The sequence below is a fragment of the Medicago truncatula genome, chromosome 8 (assembly GCF_003473485.1).
Source record: "Medicago truncatula cultivar Jemalong A17 chromosome 8, MtrunA17r5.0-ANR, whole genome shotgun sequence".
Lineage (NCBI taxonomy): Eukaryota > Viridiplantae > Streptophyta > Magnoliopsida > Fabales > Fabaceae > Medicago > Medicago truncatula.
Window position 1 is genome coordinate 38,469,996 of NC_053049.1, and position 17,156 is coordinate 38,487,151.

General features: G+C 32.0%; 2 protein-coding genes across 4 annotated transcripts; both read left to right on the forward strand.

Moving 5' to 3' along the window:
• On the forward strand, window positions 1–8,161 carry LOC25501716 (ATP-dependent DNA helicase Q-like 5). Its single transcript, XM_013591073.3, has 19 exons — window positions 1–1,109; window positions 1,197–1,250; window positions 1,461–1,573; window positions 1,691–1,903; window positions 1,996–2,074; window positions 2,353–2,406; window positions 2,510–2,584; window positions 2,709–2,762; window positions 3,171–3,215; window positions 3,302–3,396; window positions 3,484–3,613; window positions 4,202–4,300; window positions 4,538–4,593; window positions 4,873–4,975; window positions 5,848–5,976; window positions 6,388–6,557; window positions 6,998–7,022; window positions 7,127–7,242; window positions 7,576–8,161. Exons 1-19 carry the CDS (start codon window positions 63–65, stop codon window positions 7,670–7,672), a joined length of 2,754 nt encoding a protein of 917 aa, XP_013446527.1. The 5' UTR covers window positions 1–62; the 3' UTR covers window positions 7,673–8,161.
• Window positions 8,162–13,140: 4,979 nt separating this feature from the next.
• On the forward strand, window positions 13,141–16,740 carry LOC25501718 (uncharacterized protein At3g61260). Of its 3 annotated transcripts, none has more exons than XM_024771893.2 (4): window positions 13,141–13,403; window positions 13,970–14,777; window positions 15,212–15,293; window positions 16,404–16,732. In XM_024771893.2, the coding sequence occupies exons 2-4, from the start codon at window positions 13,990–13,992 to the stop codon at window positions 16,617–16,619; spliced, it is 1,086 nt and encodes a 361-aa protein (XP_024627661.1). In that variant the 5' UTR covers window positions 13,141–13,403; window positions 13,970–13,989; the 3' UTR covers window positions 16,620–16,732. The 3 variants fall into 3 exon arrangements, with proteins under 3 accessions (XP_024627661.1, XP_024627662.1, XP_013446529.1); XM_024771894.2 differs by lacking the exon at window positions 13,141–13,403 and adding an exon at window positions 13,433–13,627; XM_013591075.3 differs by lacking the exon at window positions 13,141–13,403 and adding an exon at window positions 13,434–13,598 and having other exon boundaries at window positions 16,404–16,740.
• The last annotated feature ends 416 nt before the right edge of the window (window positions 16,741–17,156 follow it).

Genomic DNA, 17,156 nt, shown 5'->3' on the forward strand with positions numbered 1-17,156 from the left:
TGTATCATAATTGAGAATTCAGAACCACCATTTCCCTTTGTTCTTCTTCTCCGATCCAAAAAATGCAGTTTGATTCCGATTCAGATTCCGACGGTTCTCACATTTCCTCAACTCCACCAAGACAACAACCAAATTCACCACCACCACCAAAACCACCTCTTCCAGTTTCAAACAAAAAATCCAAAACCAAAACCAAAACCTCAAAATCCAATAAACCCCTTTCTAAACCCCCCGAAATTCTTCCCGAACAAGAATCTTTCCCCTTCCCTTCCATCCCCTCACTTCCTTTCAACATCCGACAACGAACGTCTGACGCTCCTTCAACTTCATCTTCTCACTCTATCGAAACCCTCCCTGCCGGATTCTTCTCCAAATCAATTTCATTCTCCAAAATTCGTAAACCCTTACTCAACCTAGAAACATCCGAAGCCGAACCGGTTGTTGATTCTGCAAAAACTGTAGCGAAATCTGTGAAGAAACATCCGAATTTGATAGGTGCTAGTGTGGTAACGCCGATAGTGAAGGCACTAAAAGGCGCTGGAGAAGGAAATTTTGTGAAATTGAATCTCAATGGTAAGAGGAAAAAGTTTTTGAATAAAGGATGGAAGAAAAATGGAAAATTTGGTAGTGGTAAAAGGTATTTTAGAAATAGTAATGGTAGTAATAGTGGTAGAAGTAGTAGAAGTAAACGTATAAAATCGGAATACAAAGAAGACGATGATGATGATGAGGGGGATGGTATGGGTGTTGAGAATGCAAAGCAACAGGAAAAGAAGAATGGTTGGGAAAATGAATGCGAAGTGTTGGAGGAGGCTGTGTTAGCAGCAAGAGATGATGCTTCTGATGAGAATTTGGTGAAGTTGTTGAAATTGATTCATGGTTTTGATTCTTTTCGAGAGGGGCAGCTTGAGGCGATTAAGAATGTGCTTGCTGGGAAATCGACGATGCTTATTTTGCCGACTGGTGCTGGGAAATCGTTGTGTTATCAATTGAGTGCGTTGATTTTGCCTGGGATTACGCTTGTTGTTAGTCCTTTGGTAGCTTTGATGATTGATCAGCTTCGACAATTGCCTCCGCTCATTTCGGGCGCTCTTCTAAGCAGTGCTCAGGTGGATTTTACGGTCTTTTATGTGAATTATGTCTAATGATAGATCATTTAGTTACAATTCTTTCTCATTTTTTGTTTATTGTATTAGACATTTGAAGAATCCTCTGAAACGCTTAACCAGCTTCGTCAAGGCACAATAAAGGTGAGAATTTCGACAACTGAGTTCAACTTTGGCTTGGATCTTCTTTTGTAGATATATGTAGCAATCTTGCTGATTGATTGCATGCATGTGAATGTTGATTATTTATAAGCCATTTTCACATATCACATTTGAATTGCAAGTTAATTTACTGTATCGATGATGTTAGAACTCTCACGTGAAAGATACTGATTGCAATTATAATTCATACAGGTGCTTTTTGTTTCACCAGAGCGATTCTTGAATGAAGAATTTCTGTCTGTTATCTCTGGTGGGTTAGCCGTCTCACTTGTTGTTATTGATGAAGCACATTGTATATCTGAATGGTGAGGGAATGTCAATGTCATATTGATGAAGCGTATTCTTTCTGTCAGTTGCTTTGGATATCTCACTCTATATGCTTCTGCCTCCTTGTTGATCTTTATATTTTGAAATTTATACAGGTCTCACAATTTCCGACCTTCATTCATGAGACTTAGAGCATCACTGCTTCATAAGAGTCTTAATGTAGGTTCTATCCTTGCAATGACAGCAACTGCCACAACCACGACTTTAGATGCCATTATGTCTGCCCTGGATATTCCTCGCACAAATCTTATTCAGAATGCACACTTAAGGGACAATTTGTGTTTGTCTGTGTCTTTGATAAAAAATAGGCAAGTTAGAAGCTACTATTTTACTGATTCTGACTGTATTCCCCTTTAACTATCCTTATCTGAGTTTTTCTAAACGTACACATGAATTATAGAATGAAAGACCTACTGGTGCTTATGAAGTCTTCTCCTTTTGCGGAAGTTAAAAGCATCATAGTATACTGCAAATTTCAGGTGCGTATACGGACTTCATTTTTCAATTTTAGGGTACTGGGTCTCGGTGTTGTGTGATTTCATATAGTCATCTCATCTGCATTATGTTGCATTAAATTCTCTTTTCTTTGCTACAGTATTTGAAATAAAATCTTGTTTGCAAAGTAAAAGTTATTAAGTTTTGTGTTTCAGGTTTAGTATGTGGCTAATTACTTAATTTGCAAGTGATGTTATATTCTGCAGTTGATGTCATATATATGTGTGTGGGAATTGATTGTGCTTTTTTTTCTTCTTTTCAGTCTGAAACTGATCAAATTAGCAGATATTTGAATGATAACAATATCAAGGCAAAGGTTAGCTCCATATTTCTCTTTTTGATATTGCATGACATTGTGTGTATTGTGTAACCCTTGACACTGAATGTTAAATCTTACAATTGACGTGATCATCATTTAGAGTTATCATAGTGGTATTTCTGCAAAGGAACGTGGCTACGTACAGGAGTTGTTTGGTTCAAACAAGATCAGAGTGGTGAGATAATCACTCAATTTATGAATTTTATGATGCAATGCTTCTAATACAACATTGCTAGGCTTATAAAAAGAAAAATACAGCATGTCTTGTCCGACTGATACCTTGCAATTTTTTTATGAAGGTTGTTGCAACTGTGGCATTTGGCATGGGACTAGATAAAAGAGATGTTGGAGCAGTAAGGCTTATACTATGTTTTATTTTCTGCATTAATTTGCATGAACTGGTTTCTGATAAAAGGAGTTCTCTTTGATCTCAAAAGTGATTCACCGATTCAATTGGGCTCTAGTTGCATGGTTATCCACTTTTCCTTGTGCATTATGTTTTAGACCTTTGAGCACTAGCTGATTCAGAAATAATTGATTTTTTTCTCAAAAGATTTTACTTATGGTTACAAATTTTAAATTGCAAAATGGGGGTAAATGGTATTGGAGAATTGAGCTCTTTACTTGGTCTCTGTTCATGCATAATGTTCTGATAGTTACTTTAATCTTGTTATTCACACTACTTATTTGCTTTGGAATATAAATGATCTTGTATGTTACAGTAATTCATTTTGGAACTCCATTGTCATAACTGTGTTTAGGTAATTCATTACAGTTTACCTGGAAGTCTGGAAGAGTATGTACAGGTATTTGATTTCTTCTAATTTCTAATAGTAGCACTACAAGATGTTCTTTCAATTGTTTTTCTTATTAAATAGAATGGGCATTGTAGGAGATAGGACGTGCCGGAAGGGATGGGAGGTTGTCCTATTGTCACCTATTTTATGATGATGAGATGTATTTCAAACTTCGTAGTCTAATGTACAGGTATCATAACACACTAACACAATTTTTTTTCTTTTATCTTTCAAACTTTCAAATTGTTCTTCATTATGTGCAATTTTCTATCCGCAGTGAAGGAATAGATGAATATGCAGTGAATAAATTTCTGTCTGAAGTGTTTCCTGCTGACAAAAGCTCCTGTGGGAAAATATGTTCGTTAATCAAAGAACCTGCTTCACGCAGGTTTGATATGAAAGAAGAGGTCCTTAACTCAATTCTAATATACACTATACATTTATTTATATCGACTTTTATAAACCTGATAAGTGGTTTTCAGTTACAAATTAGACTTTCATAACATCCTGTTGGGAGTTGGCCATGCTGATACATTGATGGTGAAGGGGGAAAAAGGGCAAATTTATGATAACCATCTCAGGAGCTTTAAAGATTTTGCATATGGTTCAACGAATAGAAAATCATTAGCATAGTTATCTGTGGAGCATTTATACTTTGACTAAAAGCCATTTTTAGGAATTTGTAATTGATCCTTATTTTTGTACAAAAATGTGGTTTTTGGCTAATCTATCTCCTTGTTTAGTGCTTAAAACCCATGTCCAGATTAACTTGAGACCAAATAAAGCTAAGGTGCAGTTTCTAGGAAGTGATAGAGTTTTATTTTTTATGGACAACCATCTACTTATAGGCACCAGTCATTTATCCATTTACGAAATAGATATGCACATGCTAGTAACAAAACTTTCTCTTGAAAGGAAACTCTAGATAATCATGTGTTACCTTTTCCAGACTAGGTCTACAGATTAAAACTTTTCTCCAATATTTCCTTTACTAGGTGATTCTCACAGTTTTGACACGCTTGGAGCTGGGTGACGTGCAGTACTTACATTTACTTCCACAGACAAATGCAACGTGTGTTCTGAATTTTCATATGGTGCGTGCAAACAGACCTTCAATTGCATGTAGAATATGTTGTATCGTACAAGATAAATTCAGTAACCTACTTATCTAAACTGTATATTTAAACTATAGTATAATTTCCGGATTGAAGAGATTCAGATACGACAATCCCATCTTGTGTTTGTTAATTTTTAACTGAAAGTTAGAAAGATAAATGTTGTTTGAGCAATTATTCAGTGGCTTATATTTTTAATTTTTGGCACTAATGCAGACTCCGGCTGTGTCCCTTGCCCAAAAGGTTTCTGCTATTGCTGCAATTCTGAAAAGGTAATAATAAACATATATTAAATTTCCTGGCTTTTCGTTCAAACCATTTTCCCCTGAAATGGATGGTTATTGTGTTATTAGTTATTTTAATGTTGTCAACCTCAAGATGGAATCTGATCCAAATTTTCTGTTTCTACAAAGGGAACGCATACCGGCTGATGGCACTTTTTCTTTTCATTTTTCATGACTTCCTTATTGTGATCACACGAGAATAGCAGTTCAATTTTACTTATGCTCATGCATCTCTTGTTTAACTGAACCATCGTAATGTGTTTTCAGATCTGAAAATAAGCACGGACAATATACTTTTGATATTCCAACTGTGGCAAATGACATGGGGGTCACACCAGTTGAATTAACAAATCAGTTGTATGCCCTAAAGGTTTGGATTAGTGGATAACTGGATTTTTTTTTCTTGAGCTTGTATGTGGACATAACAAAATATGCTCAGAAAGCGCATGCGATGTCTTTTTTCTTCTGAGTAACTTAATTTTTAACTAATTTAAGTTCACTACTTTACAATAATGAAGTGTGAGAGAAATCCTATCCAGCTTGTTTAAGCGCATGGTTTACATAATACATGCCTGAAGATAGCTTAGCAGATTCATTCAAAATTTTAGACTTAACACGATTAATATCACTTTGTCGCCCTTAAAATTTTCATATTAAACTAAGAATGGATAAAGCTATTGATTCATGGTTGTTACCTAATTTAGATTGTTGATAGTAATTCAAACGACAGGGGCTTCCCTTTGTTACCCTGAATCAAATCTCTGATTAGCCTTCACTACTCCTGTTAAAAATACTGATTTATGAGTTTGAAAGAAAATGAATTGATAACATTGTAGATTTGCCTTATAACTTTAGCCATAAATACTTGCAGCATGGTTTATCTCTTTATTGTTGCAGTTATCTTATAAAACTTTTCTGCATTTCCTTGTCTTAAAATCTTTGGCATCATATGTAATAGTTTCATATAATCAATACACTAAAGATGTATATTTTTTTTTTAACCGAGTATGTAGTGTTTGTGTGTCTGCATACATTGAGTTAGAACCTTGCAGTGCGAGATAGTTTTTTTTTTTTCTTCTTGCGAGCAAATTTATTTTTTGAAATAAATATTTCTATTTTGACTTTCTAGTTTGGGATCCCTGGCCAATTTGGCCTACTCTGCCCTTGTGTATGGTATCGAAAACAGTATAGTTGTATTATGGACTAAGCAATCTAACCTTGTTATTTGTGAAAAATTCTCAGTTGAAGGGAGAAATAACTTATGAAATGAAGGACATGGCCTACTGTTATAGGATTCTTGAAGCCCCAGCAGACTTTTTTTCTCTATCAGCAGATATTACACGATGGTTATCGGAAGTTGAATGTTGTAAGGTATATTTTTTCATTGTAGTATTTATATTTAGAGGAGTGCTTTGGACACTCTCTAACACTTTCTCTAACATTCACTCTCTTATTGGATGAAACCTATGCGAGTCCCACACCTTGGAAATGCATCCCATATAAAGCGGTGAGATCCACATGGGTTTCACCCAATAAAAGAGTGGGTGTTAGAAAGTCGGTGTTCTTACCATTTCTCTTGTATTTACTCAGGACGTTGTATCCTATGAACAATTTTCCTTTTACGGTATTCAAAGATTGAAAAGTAATTATTATGGTATTGTCTCATATTTCTCTCAATCATCACAACTCATAAGTCCTGACTCTGTATCAGGAACTATAACCGGGTGGATAATTCATTGCATTTTTGTGTGTTATTTTCTCATGGTTCCGCTTCTTGTGTAGGTACGAAAAATGGATGCAATGTTTAATGCTGCATATTTTGCAGTAAATCTATGTGATAAGATGAGTGGTTGCAGTAGTTCTGATCACACTTCATGCTTGCAAAGGATAATATTGGATTACTTTGCTGGAGTTGATAATGCTGATTTCTGCAAGAAAATTGATCAAAGCAGGTCCTTACTAGTTTCTGTCACCTAAGTTCTGTACTAAAGAACACATTTAATCAATGACTTCTAAAATGACTTCAAACTATATGATCTTAAAAAAAAATTGGGTATTGAAAATTGGAAAATATATTTGTCCTGGTTTATGCCCCAAAATTATTATTGTAAGGAGCAATGTTATTTGAACAACCTTTTTATGTGACAACTTGTTGCACAACCACATTATACAAAGAAATTTAGGTAGTGGCACAAATATCAAAGCAATAGAGAGCGAAAGTAGAAGAACAATGTGTGTATGAGAGAGAAAATTGTCACAAAAGTTGTCAAAAAGTGGTTGTTCAAATATCATTTCTCTTGCAAGTGCAACCTACTTATATGATGATAAGGACATATTTATGTTATATGCTGCCATGATCTTGTACTAAAATAGCTGTTATTTACATATGCAGCCGTTTCCTGCGGGCAGATATAAAGGTGAGTCGTTACACAGGCATTCTGAGAATCTAATATTAACTTGATGCATATCATGTTTGAAAGAGGAAATTCTGAAAATTACCTGTTTCTCTGGGGATTACCAGGTTTTTCTACAGAGCAATTCACATGCTCGCTTTACACCAAGAGCTGTTGCGAGGGTAATGCATGGAATTGCAAGCCCAGCCTACCCTTATACAATATGGGGTAAAACCCATTTCTGGTACGTTGAAAAACTTTTGATTCCATGTCCTTAAATACTTGTTGGTATCAAATAAATTGGGTGACTTTTAGGTAATATCATTATCAATAAGTAAACCGTACGTCAATTATATTAATAAGTAAACCTTTTCCAGATTTTCTATTTCATAAGTTTTAGCTTTGATTTGTGAAACAAAAGGAAGAAACTCTAGTGAGCAATGTCCATTCGTTTCATTTTTTCAGTCCTACTTTTGTTTAACATTGAATGTGTATTATTGGATGTTATTTGTCTACATATTTTATATCATTCGTCTAGGCAAGTTGCTAAAACTGAGATTTAAATTGTGGATCGCAGGGGAAGGTATACCAAGATAGACTTTAACGTTGTGATGGAAGCAGCTAAGGAAGAACTTAAAACATTTATTGGAAAAGATTACTCTAGCAATTTATGATCGATTTTCCCATCTACCAAATTTGCACCGAGTCCCTTACCGGTAAAGACATCTGTGCATTGATTGAAGGCAGGGCGGGGGTTGCTCAATTTTGTGACCTGCTGTTGTTTCACGCCATGTTATTCACTGTCAAAATTGTGCCGCAAGTACCTGTCTGTTACTCCAGGTTGAGACAACCAAAATGAAAATTCAATGCTCTGCTTCATTATATGTGCGATCTAGATGGAAGGAATCAAGGATTTACAATCTTTATGTCTTATATTTTTGTTGTTATCTCCTTGTTGTAGAAAGTAATCCTCCAGGTCAAAAGGAAAAGGTTGATGAACTCAACTTTATGTTTTTCCTCTCTTTTATTTTTCCCCATATACAATAAAGAATGACGCTACTTATTAACAAAGCTCAAATGTATAGTGCATGAAGATTTTTTCCATGTACAAAACAGTTAGTATAAGGTGCATGATTAAAGTATAAATTTTACTTGTGTTGAAAGTGACGTGTTGGTTGAAAAAATTCGTACTTATTAATTAGAGAAATGATTTTTGAACATTAAAATACCGTGTTTTTTTTTTTTCTTAAAAAATGTAAGTTGTACTTATAGACGATAAAATGTAAGACAAATTATAAATAAACACACGATGTCGCATATGATGTCTATACTTTGATGTTCAAATAAAAGTTGTATTGATTATTATCATATTCTATAATCATCAAGTCTTTTCCTCACTACTTACTTGAGACAAGAACCAGCAGTAACTTGTTCAGTTTCAAATGTAGAAAGAGTAGCATATTTGAACTCCAAGTAAAATCAAATTCACCAATAACAAAAAATTACTCTTAAAATTCTTCTATCATTAATCGCACCTCCCCAAACATTGTCACCGCATCCTACATGCTTGAAATTGAAGGCAGATAATAATGCAAGCAAGCGTCATCAATTAGTCTTTCTATTCTCAAATATATTGGGTAACTAGTCGAGATACCCATGCTACAACATGGGTAGCGCGGTGTGTTGAATCTTGGTTGTGCTTGGCATAGTGATTTTTTTTTTGTCCATAATGAAATTATGTAAAGTATTTAAATTATAATAATGTATATATTGATCGGTAAAATGACAAAATAATTAATTTTAATATGAACAAATATATATTAAATTTTAGTATCGGCAATATTAAAAAAGCTAATAAATAAAAATAATCATAGATTTTATTTACTAATATGTTTTAGTGTGAAAAATACTAATATGCATCCCATGAACAATCATAATTAATGTATTATATAATATTGTTATCGTAAAATATATTTCATAAATAAACATATACTAACATATTTTCATAAAAAAAATACAGTGAGATATATTTTTGTTAATATATATATATTTTATCAATATATAGTTCCCATTAGATTTCATAAATAAGAATATGCTAATATATTCCCTTTAAATAAACATATACTCATATATATTTTATTAATATATAGTCCATACACCCACATATATTTTATTAATATATTAATAAAACTTAGGTAGTCGCAGTGTTTAAATAGAGATATTAAAAAAAATACTAATTAAAACTGATCACTCGTTGTAGTTATTAAAATGGATCCCTTGTTGCAATTTTAAAATCCAACGGGTTTTTTAGTGATACATTTTCAAAAAAAAAAAAAAGGAAAAAATTGAAGTATGATTAATCATAGTATATTATGATATTGTTCTTGTTTTAATATTAATAAAACTTAAGCAGTCGCGGTGTTTAAATATAAATATTAAAAAAATACTAATTAAAACGGATCACTCGTTGTAGTTGCGAAAATGGATCCCGTGGTCCTCGTGAGCTTAACTCAGTTTGTTGGGACAATATATAAAATATGCAAGGTCCGGGGTTGAAACCCCGACCACTACCAAAAAAAAAAATGGATCCCGTGTTACAATTGTACACTCCAACGGGTTTTTTTAGTGATACATTTTTAAAAAAATGGAAAAAATTGAAGTATAATTAATCATAGTATATTATAATATTGTTCTTGTTTTAGTATTGACGATATTAAAAAAACTAATAAATAAAAATAATCATAAATTTATTTACTAATATGTTTGAGTGTGAAAAATATTAATATGCGTCCCGTGAAAAATCATAATTAATGTATTATATAATAGTGTTATCGTAAAATACAAAATCATATTCAGCTATAACAACAACACTTGTTAGTTTTCTCTAAAAAAAACAAAACTTGTTAGTAAAACCGAGTTGAAAATTAATAGAGAAAATGAAGTTGAAAATGATGAGAGAAAATGAAAATGAAGAAAGTTGGTAAAAAAAATATAAGAGAGGAGAGTGAGATTGAGAGAGAAAAATATATATACTTAAATATATTTTTATTAATATATAGTTCATACACACGCATATATATATATATATATATATATATATATATCATATTAAACTTGTCAAAAAAAAAATATATCATATTAAAATTTACAAATATATCATACAAACATATTTCTGTAAAAAAATATATACTCAAAGATATTTTAATAATATATACTTTACGTTAAATTTCATAAATAAAGATATACCTACATTGTTTACAAAAAAAAATATACTAACATATTCCTATAAAAAATAGTATATATTTAGATTTTAGGCTTAATTGTATGTTTGATCTCTTATGTTTATTTTAGTTTTTAAGTTGGTTCGTTAGGTTTTAAAAGATTCAAGTTGGTCCCTTACGTTTTAAAAGATTCAAGTTGGTCCAAAACGTTATTCACGTTGCAATAAGTTAGTCTCTTCCACGACATGATATTGAGTTAAATAAAACAAAAAAAATTAAAAAAAAAAGTTTTAAAATTGATTTTTTAAATAAGTTAAGTTCCATCACCCATATTGTCAAACTGGATCTTTAAATTTAAGTGACGGAAGAGACTAACTTAATCCAACGTGAGTAACGTTTTGGACCAACTTTAAACTTTTAAAACGTAAGGGACCAACTTGAAACTTTTAAAACATGAAGGACCAATTTAAAAACTAAAATAAACATAAGGGATCAAACATGCAATTAAGCCTAGATTTTTTCTTTTTGAGAAAAATATATATACTTAAATATATTTTTATTAATATATAGTTCAGTTCGTACACACATATACATTTTTTTTTTGAAAAACTATATATTTTATGAATATATATATATATATATATATATATATATATATATCATATTAAACTTTATAAATATACGTACACAAACATATTCTCGTAAAAAAACGTATACTCAAATATATTTTAATAATATATAGTTCACATTAAATTTCATAAATAATGATATACATACATTGTTCACAAAAAAATGTACTGACATATTCCCGTAAAATAAGATATATACGTATATTTTTTATTTTTGAGAAAAATATATATACTTTGATATATGTATTTTTAGGGGAAAATAGTAGTTATTTTATACATTTTTTTTAACGGACATTATTTAAATTTAATTTGTTTTAACGGACATATATGAGAAAGAACAAAGATGAGAAGTAAAAGAAATAAGTAAAGAACAAAAGATAAAATGAGATAAAAAGATGAATATAATGAAAGAGAAGAGTGAGAATTTTTGAATGAGTGAATTTGAAATTCAAATTTCAAATGGTGAATACTAGGGTGTAGCGCGTTACCCAATGTATAACAGGTTTGATGACATCATTGAGGTAAAAAGTGGTTTTTATTAGCACAAAAGTCCATTATAACCTTTGAGTTGTGAAGAAAATAAAATGGTGAAAATTTGGGCATGGATAATTAAGTATTTTTAGTAGTAACTTGCTATCATATATTGTAAGTAGATAGATCATTTCAGTCATTATCAGGTAAGCATGAACATATCAATGTAATCTTCCCCAACTTAGTTTTATTATTACAAATATATGGTCAGATTAATACGAACAGATTAATCATGATGAGTATTGCTTCCTGATTTTTCACAGGTTCCTTTCACGGGAGATGATTCTATTCGAGACACTTTCGGATAACTTGAGTGTTCGATAAACAGTGGGAGTATAACCACTTCCGTTAAACTCAACCCTAATTAAATTAATATTATAATAAATATATATGAACACAAGTTTGTATATATGTTCCAAGTGTTGGTCCAAGATTACATGAAACGACTTACATCTCTTACACCAAATAGAAAATTTGGTCTTGCAAATAAGCAGCTAAAAATTCACCTGTTAAGTGAATAAAAGTAAAAAGTATATTTTTTGGCTTAATTTGATTCTTAAAACTCAACAACAATCATATTAACCAACACATCAACATGTTATCGATGACAATAGATAAAAAAGTGAAGTTAAACATATTGAGGTAAACATTTACAAAGATAAATTACTACGACTAAACCGAAAAGAAAATAGTCAAGATGAGGATTTGGAAAGTCATTTACCTAATTTGATCTAGTGAGTGAGTGTTCTTTTTTTGGTGGGGATGGTGGTTGGGAGATAAATCAAGCAAAGATAAACAACAAAACAATGCCAACTTGTTTTTTTCCCTTCTGGCTTAAAAACAATTATTTGTCTGTATGCCAATTTTTGTCAGTTGGCATTTGGCACAGTATGGGCAAATGTCTTTCAGATTGATGGCCCCATGCATTTTTATGTCTTAAGTAGTAACACTGTACCATGTCATTTAATACTTATCACTCTCACATGTTATTATATATGTAGCCGCGCCTTTCTCTGTCATTATTACTACCTATTCAATGGGGTATTTTACGTATTTTTATACGTAAAATAGATACATTACCTACACTATCTATTTTTCTTAATAATAATGAAAATTGTTATTAGTGATTATACTTCAGGATTGAGGGAGTATTAAAAATATCTACTTATAGTGTTACTGCGCATATTGGATCTAACGGAAATGGTTTGTCTCTTACAATTGGACAGATTAATATTTATATCTGATTGTGAGAAGTGTCTATATTTAATGGATTACAATGTCTCGAATAAGATTACTTCTTGGGGAAGAAACTTATGAGAAACAAAATAATATCTTATAGTTTTTGAAAGTGTGTATCTGAATCATACAGATTATTTAAAAGGTGGAACTAATTATGGAGTACTTTAGAAGTGATATCTTATAGTTTTTTTGAGTTGAGAAAATAGTCTCTTTATTCTGTACCTAAGTTCATCAATGTCCAATTGTATCAGTTTTGGTCAATTTGGGCCCCAAACAAAACAATCAAATTTATGAAACTGTCTGTATCAGTATCATCACAAACTTGGATTGGAGCATCTTATGGCCACGTGAAAAAGTCAGAAGAAACCTCCATTATCATACCCCTCAGCTCAGGAGTATCACAGATCCTCTATGCTCTTCTTAATCTTACACCGTCCACGTGTCCATCCATCACACCTCATGTTATACTATTTTATCTACACTAGATCTAGTATAACCGTTACAAGTACAACCATAGTTTTTAACTCATTTTTTTCTCTTTGGAGACAGTAGAAATATAACAGTAGTACTATGGTTACTATTAACTAGTAGTATTTTCCTACCTAGTGGACTTGTCTCTGACACATAAATCAATAAACCAATTCAATTCTACCATGATTCCTTTGTTTGCTAACTCTATAGAGTGAAGATATGAAATGTGGATTCCAATTCCAACCCACATGGCACCTGCATTACTTGCTTAGTAATAATAATATTAATAATAAAAAAGCTCATCAATTTCCAAGGTAAATTGTTATTCTATGTTTCTTCTTTTTTATCTATCTATTCTTGTCCTAAATGGCCCCCCTCCTTTTTTGTGAAACCATGCACAGTATATTTTGTTAATTATTAGTAGTATATTTTAATATTGAATGGATCTCAAATTCACTCATTTCTCTGCAACTCTCAGAATTTCATGGTTTTCAAGTATTAATAAGAAGGTACATCATATCATTCATTCTCTTAAACAGTAAGCATTGAGCAATATATACTCTGAACTTAGTGTTTAATTCTGTGTTCCTCTAATATATGTCTTTCTTCCTCCTTTGATATATACATCTGTTTTGGTAGTTCTGCTATGTTTCTCATATATGTAAAAGAAAAAAAGTTATATATACATTACATGCAATTAAGGATCTCAAGTTGAAAAAAATTACTTCAATCTAGATAAGGCTTTTTCCCAAACAAATACATAGAAAGTTAACTAAGATTTCAATATACAAAATAGAGCATAGTGACTTTGAATAGATAGGATCTGGAGCAAAAATTTATAGACCCTGAATTTTCATTGTTGTTTCTCTCCTTCCCTTAGTTATAAGCAAAACTTTGAGAATGAAATTTGTGGAAGACAAGGGATGCTATAGTAACAATGGATCAGCAGCACAAGATACTCACAAAGGAAAAGATACTACTACTGGTACTGCTGCTGCTGCTGCTACTACTACTACTCGTGTTTCGAATCATCATCGAATAAATATGGGAAAACCAACACCGTCTAAGTGGGATGACGCGCAAAAATGGCTTGTTGGTTTATCAAAAGGTGGAGAGAAAGGTCAATCAAAAAGTAAACCAAGAAACTCAAATGCAGATGATTTAAGATTGATAGCTCCTGTGCCACAAAAAGAGGAAGAACACGACGATGATGGATGCCACGACTTCATGACAACAACTAGTAGTGAATATGAAGCAGAAGACTCTAAGAAGGTAGAATGTGATGATGAATCAATTTGGAGAATGAATAATAATAGTAAGGTTTTAGCAGAAAACAAAAACACAATCCATGTTCAATCAATATGTTTTAGAGACATGGGAACTGAAATGACACCTATTGCAAGTCAAGAGCCTTCAAGAACTGCTACACCTATTAGAGCAACAACTCCTACTACTAGAAGTCCAATTCATTCAGGAACTTCAACTCCAATGAGGAATCAAAATGGTTTGTTGCAAATGGAAGCTGCATCGGGTAATAATGGCAGCACAACTAGACAATGTGGAGAAGAATCAAGCCCTTGTAAGATGGTTGAGAAGAACAAGATTGAAGATCAAGCTAGAAAGTTGAGTCCTCTAGAATCTAGAGCAATGGCTTGGGATGAAGCAGAACGTGCCAAATATATGGCCAGGTAATCAACTTAACTTGCGTCTGTTTGGATTGGCTTATTTCAACTTACTTGCCGATGTAACACTTGCAATACTCTTTGGAAGAGCTTATGAAAACAGCTTCTTTATGACATGTCTATTAGTTTGTTTTCAGCTTAATTCCGGAAGCCCTCCATAATACATTATAAAAACATTCTTATAGCTTATTTGAAAACATGGCCTTAATTAAAGATTATGTTACTTGTTAGTTTACAAGTGTATATTTTATACATAACTAAGCACTTATGTAATAAACGCTTAATTAAATTTATCCAAACATGGCCTGAATTAAAAAATTTATTACTTGCTAGTTTATTTCATGTTTAACCACTTAGGTAAGATGTACTCGTATGTTTAGAAGTCATTGAATAAATGTAAATTGTTGAATTTGTTTGTTTGTTAAAACTTTATTTTATAGGTTTAAGCGTGAAGAAATGAAGATTCAAGCCTGGGAAAATCATCAGATAAGAAAAGCTGAAATGGAAATGAAGAAAATGGAGGTACTATTGTGATTCTTTTAGCAACATACATTTTTAAGAAAATCACATTCTCAAAAGTTTGGATTCACAATTAGTTCAGCGTAATCAGAGTGTGTCACTCTAATTTTGATAAAAATTACACTTTAAAACTTCAACAAAATTATGGAGTGACCATGATTTCTTCCAAACATCCATGTGGTAGCTTTTGTGTTGGCATTGTGGTGCAATTGTTTCCCTTCAATTATTGCTAAATGATACCAACCTTTTCTAAGGCATTTCATTTGATGATGGCTCATCTTTTCATGTTCTACTTTCAATGTTTACAAAACTATGATGACAGAATTCATAAGTATAGAGTTGAAAGTTCTGTGAAAATACACTGACAAAGAGAATTATTCCTGAAAAGTACTAAGACATGGCAGGCACCTTTCCCAACGTACTGAATACAAAACAATACTATTTATGTTTGGAAAGCACCACTTTAGATAGATATCATGAATCCAATGAAATATTCAGTCACAACAACTAACAAGAGAACCTATTTGATAGCTCCATAACAGTACATTACTGATTCATATTTCATAGTGATACTCTATCCTATGTGAGAATCTAGCCCAAGCAACAGACATGCGTTGCTTTCATGAGTTGGCAGTGGCACCAGGTGCTCAATTTAATGAGTACTAGTAGTTTCTTTACATTACCTACAATCGTACTAGCATAGATGAAGCATTGACACGGATGCCCAACACGAACACCGACACGTTGACATCAATAATAATTTAAAAATATAACATAATTTATTATAATTATATGTGTCAGTGACATGTTAGTGTGAGACACCAACATGTGTTTGTCACTAGAACACGCCTAATCTGAAAAATGTGCGTGCATATAATACAGTTTTCAGCAGAGCTTTTGTGTAAGTAGAAATGAAGGATTACGCAACATAGATTTATTTTTTTAAATGGCAGATTATACAACATAGTATGGCATAATAATTGATAGATGCTCCTAATAAAGTTATTTAAGTATGTTTGTTTATCTAAGGCTTAAATAAAATCAATATATTTTTTGAAGTCAAGTTATCAAAGCTCTATCAAATAAATGGATTTGGTTGAATTTTTACTATAGGTGAAAGCTGAAAGAATGAAAGCTATGGCACAAGAAAAGTTAACAAATAAACTGGCTGCTACAAGAAGAATAGCTGAAGAGAAGAGGGCTAATGCACAAGTGAAGCTGAATGATAATGCTTTGAGGACTACTGAAAGGGTAGACTATATAAGAAGGACAGGGCATGTGCCTTCTTCATTCTCTTTCACTTTTAAGTTGCCTTCCATTTGCTGGTAGAAAGTACCAATCCATATATGTGTAATTTATATGTTGTATGAAATATAAAACCTTTTATGCTACTTCTAAATGGTTTTGCAAATTATATGATGCTTATATTTGGTTTCTTGGTATGTCTTAACAAAATTATTACTATTTTTTATTAGTAGTTTTAACTTTCAACATGTAATAATAGCCATTCTTAGCATTTGTAGTTAGTGAAAATTGGTCACTTTTGATGGTGTATATGATAAGATTTGTGGTACTCTAACTAATTTGTGCAAATACTAACAAAAACAAAACGATCCACTGTGAACCTCTTATCATGATGGTCCATGTTAGCCACCTTCATAAATTGATTTGTCGGACTTAAATGGTTGCCGCTTGTGTTTTTAAAACTTGGTTAAAAATTTACTCTTCAACTTTGTTGACCTAAAATTGATACTGGCATACGGAAAATACAAGGAAAAAAGAGCCACCTAATATGATTTTTGTAGGATAATATAATCGGCAGAGGTGACCTTTGATAAAAAAGAATAAGACACTTTCAAAAATACT